At 39.3% G+C, this 14,376-nt stretch overlaps 1 protein-coding gene across 3 annotated transcripts in view; it reads left to right on the forward strand.

Annotated features, from left to right (window-relative positions):
- znf385c (zinc finger protein 385C) overlaps positions 1-14,376 on the forward strand; it is a 123,726-nt gene that overhangs the window by 100,236 nt on the left and 9,114 nt on the right. For all 3 annotated transcript variants that reach the window (XM_011477944.4, XM_011477945.3, XM_011477946.4), the window contains 2 exons: positions 5,259-5,369; positions 9,319-9,526. In XM_011477944.4, coding sequence (XP_011476246.1) covers positions 5,259-5,369; positions 9,319-9,526 — 319 coding nt within the window. The remainder of the gene's footprint in view (positions 1-5,258; positions 5,370-9,318; positions 9,527-14,376) is intronic.

Here is a 14,376-nt window from a genome sequence, read left to right on the forward strand (position 1 = left end):
ATTTGAGAACCTTTTAATGTATTTAAGTATTTTTTTCCATAGATTAACAGTTTGACTTTAATACCCACTTTTTAGGACTAGTTGAGAGCCACTCAAACAAGCGGATCAACATTGTGGGTGCTTTGTACCTTTAAAAGGAATTTTCCTGTCATTTCAAACACTTAAGTCATTTTTGAGGGTATTAGGGTTAGTCAGATCTGTGTTTCCAGTATTTTTTTTACACCTTTCCGACTAAGCAAAACATTGTTGGATGAGACGGTTAGGAAAAAGAAGGAGGGAGGATACAGACATCTGGCTCACCAGTGGAGGACATGTGTGAGGGGGTGGATGAGACATAAACGTTTGCCGTGTGATGTGCTTGTTTGGGGTCGCCAACCTGAGAAGTTCCGCATTCTCATTTGTTCTGCCACCCACCACACTGTCTTGTGGAGGACTGAGTGTGCGAGCATCAAAGACAGAGCAGAAAACACTTGCTCTCCACGTACCCCCACCATATATTTATATTAGTGGTGCAAACACTGCTGCAGGTCTTTGGTCAGAGTTTTATCTATTTTTGCTTTTGGAATATTGTTATTTATATACTCAAGCCAGAGTATATGTCAGAATTCAGTGTGTGGCTGCTGCTCCTGTCTATTTTTGAACATTCTCCCTCCCTTTTAGACACACCACAGGAGTCACATTAGTAGCTGCCATTGCAGAAAACCCATGCAGTGGATGCTGGATGAAGGAAAAGAGGATACAGAACCTACAATCTAGCAGAACCAGAATGGATAAAAATGCTTATAAGAAGTGAAAAAATATAGAAAGTAAGATGTTTTTCCATTGTTCTAGATGAAAGAATTCTGCCATTAGAAATTGTCTTGGTAGGATTTCTTAAAATAAGTTGTGATGACCTGCCTCTTCAAGGCAAAATTACATATTGAAATTATCTCGAAACACTCATATTTAGGTCTTTTGTTCTACTAATTGAAAATATTTCTTAAAATAAGCATGCATTGTCCAAGTATATAAGTGGTTTTTCACTTTTTCCAAAACTAAATCCTATTTTACGTCCTATGACAGTCTGATTATCCATATTTCTAGACATAAGAATCTTAAAGTAAAACTAGAATTACACACTTTAAGATCAACTTGTCTTAAAAATTATCAGTCAAAGGAATTTTTCCAGTTCTCCTAAATTAAGTCAGTCTGTTTTTAACTATGAAAACTACTGCTGAGAAATATTATGGAAAATAACTTTTTTTTAATTGTTTCATTAGTGATGTTGCTTAAAATGTAATTTTTCTAGCACAAATGACTCACTATGAGCTAGTTTTTTTTTTATTAAATGCAATAAGAAATTTATATTTCAATCTTAAAAAAAAACTTGGTGAGATTTTGTGTTTTACAGTGTAGAAATTATGATAGGTGAGGAAATAACAAAAAATCAGAGTCGCTTCAGCTCCAAAAGGAGCTGATTTCCCTTCATAACACAGCCTGACAGTAGAGATGTGGAATTAATCACAAAAACTATTCATTTTGCATCCTCAGGTGCTGTTAGTCCCTATAAAGCACATATTGTGCCGTACATGTGCAGGGAGACAGATGAATGCCCCTAAATATCCTCCATTTCCTCTTGGAACCCTTTTTACGTCCACCTTAGCTCATCTCTGACTTGATAGCTGTCTCTTTCTTTGCCCCCCTCCTCCTGGAACCCCATCATGCAGTCAGCCCCTGTCAGGATAAGTTCTGTCTGCACTTGGATGAAGGGGCGACAGTGAAGGACTTGGTGGACAAAAGACCCATTTATGGTTGGTTCAGGATGGCTGCAGACACACAATGACCACATTCTTTTGCTTCAAAAACAAATAACTGTGTGCAGTCTGCCTTGCTGAGGTGGGCAAAGTGAAGCAGGACAGGAAGAGTTAGGTTTCCGTGGTCAACCTGAAAAGAAGTGCTGCTCCCCGGTGGAGGCCTGAGTCACACAAGGGTCCAAAATAGAACAATAAAGATAGACGGCGTTGAGGGAGACGCATGCCTCCAGCGTGGAGGTACCATTGTCAGATGTGTCTATAGTGCCTGTCACACCTGGCCCACAGGAATCTGTTGTGAACAGACTCCGTTCTTGCCGAAGGGAGCCAGCTGCCCTGAGCATAGATGTGTAGAAATCTGTAGCAGTGTGTCATTCTGGCTGCCATAAATACACCCGCAGGCCCTAATCTCTGGGCAACTGAAGTTGTCAGCAGTGTCACCAGGTTGGGCCCAGTGAGCATGGCGGTCTCATTCAATTTCAGAGCAGCACCCTCCGCAGCCGGCCTCACATCTCTGTCCCATGTGAGTGCAGGAATGGACGGGATCTGACCCTCTGCCCGCCAACGACAGCACCCGCCCTGATTGTTCAACGTGATCCCGCGATGAAGGGCGCAGTAGTGGAATCAGCTGTCACGGAGTGCAGATCTAATTAGAAAGTCCTCAGCTTTCATTCGACTCTTTGCAGTCTGTGTCTTGAGATTGGAGGCTTTTCACTGACAATTTAAGCTGTATTACATGTTTCTGAAAGGACCAGTGATTAAAAAAAAAACAACAGGAGCAGACTGTCATCACCACACAAGCATAAATCAGCATAAATGATAAAAACTAAAACAATGTACATTTAACAAGTTTTAATGAAGGAAGCAAGTTCTAAGGTGGTGCAAAAAACTAATGTTTCAATGATGATAGTACTCAGATTATATTCTATTACCTTAAATAAACAGCATGAAAGCTTTTTGTTGTTCTTCATTCTTTGTTCATTATTTTTTGGGTCTTAAAAACAAATTGAAAATCATTTTGATTTAACTTCTAATCCATGCATTCTTTTTTTATGAAAGAAATCTCACTGCAATTATAATGTGCCAAATATAACATTTAATAACATCATTTAACAGCTCAGAAATGTAATAATATTAAAACAAAATGTCTTAAGTAAAAGTGTTCCCAGTGGTCTTTTTTATTATGATTATGCAATCTTTTAGCCAAAACTAAAAAAACTGTCTTGTTTCTTAGAAAATAGTTTTTGCGGAGCAGCAGTAGTTCAGTAAAAGTCTACTCTATAACAAAAGGGGAAGCCTTCACTTTGGCTGCTGTGTTGCCCTCACACGTGAAGGGAGTGGGGGTTCACTTACTTCCTAAAAACCGGGTCATGACTTCATACAGCTTTTTACAGTCCACCGCTGCTGCCTATTACTGCTCGTCACCCTTGTTTCAAAACATGGTACATTGAGACTCACACTTTCTTCATTTGTGAATACATGTGATCACACTATTCCAGCTAAGTGTTTTCTAGTAAATGAATGTGCTTTTTTTTTTTACGCCTCTGTAGTTATCACCCTGTGTTTTGTCTTTCTCTTTGAATGCTAACTTATGTGGCAGACATAATGGATGTGTTTTCAGAAAACAAAACGTATTTTCTTCATGCATGCAGTTGCACCTTTTTCTTTAAAAGACCCACTCCGATTGGTGTTTTTAACATGTTCCATTGATGGAGGACATATTTAAAGAAAATTAAGCTCAAAAACACTTCTCTGAATGTTTCTTCATTCAAATTTCTGTAAATCAGAAGCAGTAAGGTAAAAAAAAATGGTTGCACAATACCTTTGTCTCACAACAACTGTTAATAAGCTTTAATAAACTGATCTCTCAGGACAATTTCCAGTAATCAACGAGCAATTCTAGCCGACCATGGGCTTAAATGTGAGAACAATGGAGGGATGAACAGGTGGAGGAAGGCATGGGAGGGAGGAAAGTGTGTTTGGCCATGTTTGACAACCCAGTTGCTTAGTGTAAAGCTTTCTGGTGTAAAACGATCACTTAAATGTGTCCCAGAATGTAACTCTGCTGCTAAGTTACACGCTTAGCCTTATGTGCAGCTTAGATTCTGACATAGGTTTAAATTTAAATAAGGGACAGTTTCCAAAATGAAGAAACAAGGACATGTTTGACCATGTTAACAAGTTGTGAGTTGCAAAATTTTTTAAATTGTGTTCTCCAGACTTCTTTCAGACTTATTTCAGATCAATTTTACTTAAAGATCCACTCCGATCACATTGTGATCTATTGTAAAAGCGTTCCCAGTGGTCTTTTAATTACAATTATGCCATTTTGGCCGAAATCCACAAACCTGTGTTGTTCTATACGACATAAAGTAGTTTCTGCAGAGCAGCAGCTGCTCATTAGAAATTCGTCTCTGAGTGGCACCATTTCACATCATCCATCTGTTTACATTCTCTCCTGCTAGCACAGCCCCTTACAGCCCCAACCGAAACGCCATATCACAACCATTGCAAATAGAGCTGCACGATATGAGGAAAACTCGCGATATGCAATATTAGTTATCAATATTGCGATGACGATGTAGCTTGCGATAAATGAACAAATAGCAAAAACAACAAAAACATTTCCATTTTACTGCAAAAGTTTAATTTAAATAAGAGGCAAAATACTTTAAATTATTCTCCAAATGACTAATTAGGAGGGCTAGATATAACATAAAAGCTCCATCCGATTGGTCAACAACGTGAAGGGCTCCATCTGATTGGTCAAATGCATAAAGGGATTTATTCAATTCATTAAATAATTCAAGTTGCCATAAGTATGTTTTAGCACATTTAAGGTTTACCATTTATTGCAATTCATATCATATTAAATATATGTATTTGCCGGACTAAGCACTAACAAATTGCATATAAACAGCACAATAATCACACACGGTTCATGTTTTATGTTGATTTATTTGCGTGGTTTATTTGAACTTTTTTAGGTTTAGGTTTTAAGCTGGTTCATTCGTGATACATCTGTGACAATTTCACGTAGAGACCACAACTTTTCTCATTGTTTGCATGTAAATTCATGTAGGACCAATCTTCATCATTGCTGGACCAACAGAAATGGCGAGCAATATCAAGAGCTATCCAGCCATACAGTTTTGAGGCAGATGCCAGCTCACATGAGGAAATACGAAGACGTACAAGGATTTTCGTCTACAAGTGGCTGCATCGAAATAGAGAGAAGCAGGAAGCTTGCAGCCCGCCAACTGTAGCCCCTACATCCCAGCTACATTTGTCATCAGACAAATGTCACAAGAACATGTTAAAAACATCAAAACCATGATTTTTTATTGGAGTGGGTCTTTAACTTTTGTTTTAAGTGAATTTCGTCCCGCTTGAGGCAAACTTGCTGCTCCAGTTCCTGTTGCTATGTTTCAGGCCTCACACTGCTTCTGTCGGTCATTTGTCTCTCAGATGGACCCTGTCCAGAAGGCGGTGATCAACCACACATTTGGTGTCCCTCAACCCCTCAAGAAGAAACAGATCATCTCCTGTAACATTTGCCACCTCCGTTTTAACTCCACGGTAAGAAATATTTCAGGTGGAAAGGTTACGACAAAAGTCCACATTTCAGGTTATGTGATAAACAAGATGAAAGTGCTTTCCTGCAGACTTTGGGTTGTATGTTTTCAAATGTTCTTCCTGCAATTACCTCCATCTTGTCATCTAAAAAATGTAGCTGAAGAAGGAAGAGGCACATTTGCAAGGTTTTCTCTGTTTGAGCTGGAAATGGAATATAACAAAATACTTTTTTTCATTAAACGTAAAAACCTTTATTTATTTCACTGTATCCTCTATAAAAGCTTTCTTTCTCTGAAATCTGTGTGTGAGCATGAGATGTTGTGGTGTGAGGAATTAGACAGCAGGGAAAGCTTCCGTTTATCTGCAAAATGCAGAAACAATCAGCAACCACAGCAGGAGACTACAGTCTCATCTCCCCCATTCTGTTTGACCCAGCTTTGCTGCAGCGCACACGTTCTTCTCACACAGACGTGCAACCTATGGAAGGCGCAGGCAAGGATCCTGTGACATTTCATGCATATTCATATGAAACAAATGGATAACAGTTCAAAAAGCCTCAAGGAATCCTCAGTCTGGGAGCAGTTAAACACACACACAAAGGAACACGCTTTTATTTGGACTTCATCTTCAAAGAAGGTCTGAAGCACAGGAGACTGGGAGCTGGGGGAGAGGAGACGCAGACGTGCTCTTTGCACACGAAAGCAAATCCCATTCTCTGCCTGCAAACACCAACTTAAAGAGGACTGTCATGTTGACTTCAGCTTTAGCTGTCTCTTAGAGAGCACGAACCCTCCCAACTCCTTCATGCACTTTTATTAAAGCTTCTCAGATATGAGAGGGGGGAGAAAAAGTTTGATTCATGCATAATGCTTTAAAGGGGGAAAGAAGAAAGCCTAGCTCCAATAATCGGTGTCACAAAGTGACACCAAGTAATTTAAAGTTACACTCTGTAACATTTATGGTGATCTATTTGCAGAAATCCAATTAAGTAACTGTGTTTGCATTAGGGGAAAAAACATGTAAATATGTTTTGTCAAGTTTTGGATTCCCTGAAACGAGGAGCTGTGGCACTTCCTTTGCCTCGCCCCCATCTCCTCGTTTCTCTTGCCTTGCTGCGCCCATGAACTGAATGGCGGCTCTGCAACAGACGGAATAACAAAGTTGCAAAAGAGAGATAAACTACAACCATGCATGTATGTTTAATTCCTGCAATAACTGTAAATCTCAGCAACTGATTTTTTTTGTTCTTACAAAAGTAAAAGATTAAATATTTTGTTGATCAAAGATTGTGCATTTAAAGTTTGTTACATAGCTGGTGGCAAATTAGTCCCATGTTTCCTTTTGAAGGTGATATACATGTTGTCCTTTGTGCATTCCCTCTGTTTTATCTTTTTTTGTTAATTCCAGGTCAAAACCCAGTATGGCAGCTTCGCAGCATGCACAGAGCACATCGTCTAGTCTGATTGAACATATACACGAGCTGGAATAAATTGACTCGCAACCAGATTGTAATGTTACTTCAACTACAAGAAGTTATGTTTGCATTCTGCAAAGCGAGAAGCTTTATGAGACCTCAGGAGGGCGTCTTATTGTGAACAATTACAGCTTTTGTGGCCTGAATTAGAACACAGTTGGGAAGCGAGGACATCCCGGCTTATTGTTGATTCAATGCAGCCTACTTCTTTCAGAATGCGTGACTCCTTGCATGTGAAGCAAAAATGAATTCACAGCAAAAAAATTCAAAGTCAAAGCTGTATGAGGAATTCTCCATAAGCAAATAAAGGAAAAACTGGCTTCTAGTGACAGCAAAATATGAAACTTTAAGAAAATCGCTTTAAAAAGTACCAAAAAAAAATTTTTCATGGATGCTTACTTTGCTAAATATAAATGCATTAATAGATGTAAAAAAAAAGTCACATTTGTAAACTCATGAAATTCAATTTTTATGATATTACATATATTTTTCCAAAACCTTGTTGCCTCCACATTGAATGAGTGTCTTCTTTTCAGTAAATGTGTTTGTCTTCTTCCACATTTGTATATATCAATCATTTTGAAGTGTCAAGTGTCACTGTGTGGCTGCAGCGGTGAAACCCAGGCTTGTTTTAAACCTTGCGCCTCTGCCTCCACACTCAGCATGGATAGAGTGAATACAGATGAGGAGTCCGCTGTCTGAAACGATTAAATCGGGCCGTTCGGAGAAGCCTTTGCACTGCAGCACGCTGAGTTGTTTTTACAGATGCTTTGACAGCAACATTATGAAGAGGTCTCTGCTGTAACAAACCACCGGGGTCACTAAGTGCACGTAGTTAGCACTTCAGAAAGCTGGTGTTTCAGTCAGATTGATGAGGGAGAGTTCTGTTTCTCTTAAATAAGAAACATGCTAAAGCACAAATCTAAAGCACAAAAACGTCATTTTTTTTTCATGACGTTTGTTGTAACCCTTATTCTTTTTCTGGGTGGCTGGATCCTTAGGCCATGTTTACACTGCTCTCGGTGAAAAAATCTATATAAACGCGCGTAAATGTGTGTTCCAGGCTTCGTTTATGCGTCGTTACACGAGTTTTTACGACCGTTTTTAGGCTCTACATAACAAACACGTGGCCATTGAACGTGCGTTAAAAGTTAAACCAGGGACTCGTACTTGGTAGTGAGATGGATGATATCCCTTTTAGTTCATGGAAGTGCCATCCGCTTTGTCCCCAGCCAGTATTCTATAACACCAAGTCTTTCATATATCAGAATAGAGCTGTGAAAGAAAAAGCCTGGCGCAAGATTTGCAAGATTACAGTTTTAAACCAGATGCCAGCTCAGCTAAGGGAAAACAAAGACATACATGTAGACGTACAAAGACGTGGATCTATTTTACTACACAAGGATTCATCTGAATGGAGCGCAGCAGGGAGCTTGGAGCTTGGAGTTTAGCTTGTTCCACGTCACAAGCTTTTTCCAGCTGTATTTTTTTCATCTGCTCTTTATTCACAGTGATTTCAATAAAAAATACTCAGAAATCAATTTTTAAGCTTAATTTTCTTTATATATATCCTCCGTCATGAGAAAAATGCCACAAGACAAAGCTAAAAACACAATTTTCATCGGGACAATGGGGATCAAGGCAATTGAATCGCAAGAAACGGCAGATTCCGGCTGTTTGTTTCATGGGTTTTTTGTACATTCAGTCTGTTTTTTATTCAAGTTAGTTTACATGATTTATATTTTTGAAGGAAAGTCTGCTTCCTATTTGGAACGGCAGCATACTTTATCACTTACAAGACCAAAACATGATTTTCCATCCATCATCTGTTCCCCTGCTTTCAGTTTAAAAGACGTAATCATTTCCGCCTTAGAACAACAACAACGGATTTCAATTCAAATGAGCAAATAACAATTTCAAGCTTTTAATGAGAGATTGTTCTATTGATTTCTCTGTTTACTTTTGCATATCCTGGCTTGCTCTGACATCAGGGCCTTTGTTGTGGGATTGAGCAGGACTGTGATGGTGATGAGAAACTAAAGGTAAACCATGGTTTAGCCCAGAGGGAAATATGTGTGTTTGTGGCTGCAGTGCAGTCACTCAGGATGTGTTTTGCCTTCAATCAGTGTTTGTGTGCTCCCCAGTGCTCAGATGTGTGTAACATTAGTATGTATTGCCAAATGGTTGTGCGTTTTGCAGAGGCAGACTCTCACAGTGCTCATTAATAGAGTAGTTGTAGAGATGGAATCCTCTCTCTTGTTGCATATTACACATGCAATTATACCTCTGGCCTCCCGGTGCGCCAGTGCTGTTATCAGGAGGAAACAGACCCTCTTCTGGATGCCTGTGCAACACCAAATATTCAGGCGTGTATTTTAGCATTTATTGCACGTGAACTCCAGACTTTCCTGCAGATAATGCTCTGAATTGTCTCCTGCTTTGTCCTTTTAACCTGGGTTTTCTCTCATTTCCTCGCAGAACCAAGCAGAGGCTCACTATAAGGGCCACAAGCACGCCCGCAAACTCAAAGCCATGGAGACCCAAAAGAACAGGCAAAGGCGAGCTGGGGACGCCTCGTCCACGGGGAAGGAGAGGGACCGCGAGCGGGAACGAGACCGGAACAAGACGACCGCTTGTGATGCGGCTCTTCCTGCAGTGATGGATACAAGCTTAGCGGAGGGAACAAGTAGGTATAGAGAGGGAAAAAAAGAAAAGACAGTTCAAAGTGTGTGCTGTTTTGTAACTGATCTTTCACCACCCCTCTACCGACTTGATGATCACTTTGTCACGCTTTGCTTGCTCTAATTCCCTCCTCTGCTCCATTGCTTCCTCCTAAAACCTTGCAACCATTATTGACGACTTCCTCCTCTTTCTTATCTTGGCTGCGTTTATCTCATTTTGTATCACGCTTCATGTGTTACATTAAGAGATTGCATATTCCATGCACCCTCAAGCTTTCAGACCCGGCCCTCCGCCTTCTCACCTTGATGAAAGGCTTAGAGGTTAAAAGATTCCTGCAAGTCGGAAGGAAGGAGATCTTTACCCCCTTGAGTAACACCACCTCACTCCTCCTTTTTGCATTGACCGAGAAATGCTGTAATTAAAATGTTGGTGTGGCATGAAAGATAAGATTATGCACAACATCCTTCAGAAATACCGGGGTCATGTGTTGTAACATTTACTGACAAAAAAATAGAATTATTTGACCAAAGTCAAAGCAAAGATATAGTTCATGTGTGGGAATTTCTATATTGATTTAGAACAGTAAGGGGTTTTGTGAATTTAATAAGTAGCCTGGGTTTCTTTCCACTAATAACTAAACCAAACAAAATTCTATTACAAAGTCCAACAGTACTTGAATATAGCTATGAGGAAAAAAAAAATCCAACTGAAAATCTAAGAATTAGATTGTTGAAAGTCCTAGAAGCACTGAATGAAGATCTCTAAAAATATATGAGGAGAATTAAATGTTAAAGATGTTATTAGCTTTACATTTATTCTTGGAATTATTTGTGAAAATGTATGACTAAAAGAAGGTCAACCAAAAAGAGAACATATGCTTCCAATAAACAAAATGATTGCTATTGGTGCTTTTGAAAAACACAAACAAAAGAAGCAGAAGATACATTTACAAAAACTAATTAATGTGGATTATCAGTAAAAAGATTACCCTCTCAATAGTGAATATTTACTTACAGTAAATAATGCTATTCTTAAGCCGTTCCGAGTAAACAACAACAAAACAAATTTTCATTAGAAAGTGGGTGTGTGTTTTAGCCTGGGGGGTCGGTGCTGGCAGCGCAGACTCTTCATGGAAGGGGCTGTTCCTCACTTATCCTCATCACAACGTGAGAACCTGCTCGTTTACGTGGATTGGGAGGGGCTGGTGCTCAGGTTTTTAGAGATATGCTCAGAAATGCATGAACAAATAAAAATACCGCTTTGGGGTTGTTTTTTGTGAGGAATTAACATTATAATACACTTGGGGCGAATCCGAATTCTTCCCCCATCCCTTAGGCTTCTGCCTATCCCTTAATTTCGCCCTCCAAACGGAGAGTTATGGAAAAATAGCATATTTGAATTCGGACGTTACTCCCAGTCAATGAAATGATCAATACATGTAGTCACCCATCAGCTATGTTAGCGCGGAGCTGCCCCTGCAGTTGGAGGTGCAGGGAGAAGCTGAAGGGGTAGGGGAAGAATTCTGATTCGACCATAAAAGTTAAAAAAGTTGATTTTGCATGGTAAAGGCCCTTTAACTTACAAATGTGTGTCACAATTCCTGTTACAAATTGAGTTATGAAAGATTACATTGTAATTATTTTAAGTTTGTTCTGTAAATTAAGATGAAAAGTAAGAATGAAGGTACTACAAATATTTGTCGTGATGTTATAAGATTTATTCTTCTTTCTGATCTTTTTTTTTTTATGGTACTGATGTGTAGTCACAAGACTTTTCTTTTTTTTATAAATTATGAATGAATTTAGTAAAACTAAGATGTAAAAATGCAAAACACTTTTTTTATTTGGTGCTTGAAGTTTTGTTGTTTTTCTCCACCCTTTTTATTTATTTTCCACTTCCTTTAACTTCTTGCCTCAGAGAAGATCACTATCTGAGCAGCATTTGCAAACGCGCTTGGATGTGAGGTAAAATATCAGAGCAAAGATATGAAGACACGCGCAGAGAGGGGGCACAGTTTCTAGACGGCCGGACACACATACGCACGCTTTGGCCGGGAGCGCCAGCGGTCTCCTTCAGAAAAGGAGAACGTGGACAAAGACCAGCAGCCTGATAACGCCTCTCATCAAATCTAATTTTAATATTCCGCCACTGAAAAGAACTGAAATGGGAACGCAGCCGCGCAGACGAAACAGGATGATGAGTGGAGAATGAAAGATAAGATGAAATGAATCAGAAGGAGGGAGGGAAGAGGGGGTCAGTCAAGAGAGAAAGCAGATAAGTCAAAGATAGTATTTATGCTGTGAATAACTTTTCTAGTTCCAAGGCAATTTTGTGCAGAGGAGACCTCTTTAATAAGCCCAATTGTGTGATTGGTCTAATGTGAAATTGAAATGCAGCAGGGTGAGGCAGTGCTGGCATGCGCTACAATGCCAAACAGTGTAATGGAATTGCCTTCAAAATTAACACTCTATGAAATGAGTTATGTCTGCCATGCAGCTATGGTGAGGTGGGGGCCATTTGAGCTCACATTGTCTGCTGCCAGGCATCAATAACCCACCTGTCCACTGTTCTTCAGAGCAGTGCCTTTGCTCAGAGTAAACAGTCTTCTCCTCCACCTACAAGGTCAACCTTTAAACTTCCATTGGAATAACTGCTAATTTATATTTAGACCCAGGTGGCAGTTGTCGGTACGCCTCTGTGCTAAACGATGGGGCTCAAAGTGCATTGTGAATGACAAGTGTAGGTCTGCCTTTTTAATATTTCTTTCACAGTGCAGCTATTTCATTACAGCCTGATTTCCAAAAAGGCGTAAAGTTAAAGCAGTCGAGCAGTAAACACTTTAACGGAGAGACTCTCTGCTGTGTTTGGACTTTTCCATTCTTCCCGTAAAAGGTTTCCACTCAGAGATGCACTCTTCATTCGAGGTCAACAGGTTTTCACTTGTTAAGGTCAGGGTGCTGCAACTCTTTCTTTAAGCGTTCCTCAAATTTGGAGATGTCATCCTCTTTTCATCCTGTCTTTTTCAATAAAAAGAAAACATCTCTTTTCCCCTTCAGAGCTGGCATTTTCACGCTTTATTCCTGCTTTATTTCAAGTTGTGCCCATGATGGCCTAAATTCTTACTTTATGCCAAGCAGCAGTCCTGGACTGCAAGGACTAGACTGTTTTTGCAGTTCTTTCTTTGCGCCTTTGAGCGAAAACTATAGCCCCCGCAGTAATCTCAAAAACTCACTGAAATTTGCATGCATGAAATTTTGTTGACCTTTGACCTCAGAAAGAGGCCGTCATTTTTTATTTAGTAAAAAAACACTTTTAGGCCCAGCAAAAAAATGAAATTTTGCCTAGGGATTTTGATCCATCGCATCCTAACATCTCCAGCATCATCAGGAAGCTAATCGGGGAAAGATTGTTGGTTTTAGAAGTTGTAGATTTTGAGCGGTGTTTGCGTGGCAAAAGCTCGCAAAAGTGACGTCCCCACGTTAATTGGACATTTTTTGAGGAAATATTGTGAAAATGTAACAATCAGTAATCCCTTGCTCAAGCTGAATGAAATAATATGACATATGATATGAACATATTAGGAATGTGGGTATGGTTAACAAAAAAAAAAAACCTCTGTTGCCTAGGAAACTTAAAAGTGTAAAAAACTTTTGCAGATTCTTCTAAAAATTATACAGACCCGTTCGTCACCCCCAAGTGACCAAAAAATAATACGGTTGCTATGGAATAAAACCAACCGAAAAGCTGCCATTTTGAAAAATGTAGGGTTTTTTATGTATTTGTCACATGCAGCTCTGACCTGGTTTGTCTCTGTTTCTCTCCTTGTTTCTGAACTCTCCTTAATTTTCTTTTAAAAAAAAAGTCTTTCTTCTCACTTCTGACCAAGGTTAAACATGAAAGGCTTTCAGGCACTAAAACTCCCCAAAACTTTTTAATCTTCTCTTGCATTGTCTTTTATAACATAATTTTAGTTTAGAAGAGTTGGATGATTATGAAGTTTTACATTTTTCTTTCCATCTAGATTTTCCTGAGAGCGACTGTGCACAAGCCATAAGCTTAACAGGCTGATTAATGTCTAAAGCCTCTGGAGCTTAATTCTGTTGGGAGGCCTTATCTTTGTCTAATGCCGTTTTTGTGCTCTCAAAGTATAGGGGAAAAAAAGAGCAGAACCCATACACTAAACTTGGATTAAAAGTAAAAGTTTAATCTTCAGGTTAGTTTTGAAAGTTTGAAAAAAGATTTAGTATCAGCTTTTTTTTATTTATTTATTTTGTTAGTTTTTGCTGTTAGGCAACAGACGAGAATTTTGACCTTGATGCAGCTTTTAGGAACAAAAAAATTGTGTGACAGAACGATTCTGATCAAAAATACCTAACAAACCTCCTCAACGGTGAAAAATGTGGGCACAACCTCAGTGAAGCAAAGCACCAAAATGCACCCAAACACCAACATTTAGATATTTGTGGATTAAGAGGTCATTCTGAAAAATTAGAAACACATTTTAGAGTTGCAGACCTTACAAAAATTCTTTAACTATATAGCTAAAAATATAGTAGTCATTGTGTTCCAAATATTCGTGGGGTAAGACAGAAACAAGCAGAGATTACGATGTCAGAGGTACAACGAGACAAATAAATTGACATAAGCAATGTCTCAGATTAACAAAGAACAGTGTGCCAGCAGAAGATGGAGAGCGCCAAGCTGGCACCAAGAGAGTCACCATCCGTCACGACAAGCATCACTCAGCCCTGACTTTGATTGACTCCGCCGTGGAAGCCGTCTTAGCGAGGACTCTCTCTGTCACCACAGTAATGATGATTTAAAGCAATGATTTCTTTCCCCCGGGAAAGTTGT

The sequence above is a fragment of the Oryzias latipes genome, chromosome 8, assembly GCF_053564925.1.
Source record: "Oryzias latipes strain Hd-rR chromosome 8, Olatipes_Hd-rR_3.1".
Lineage (NCBI taxonomy): Eukaryota > Metazoa > Chordata > Actinopteri > Beloniformes > Adrianichthyidae > Oryzias > Oryzias latipes.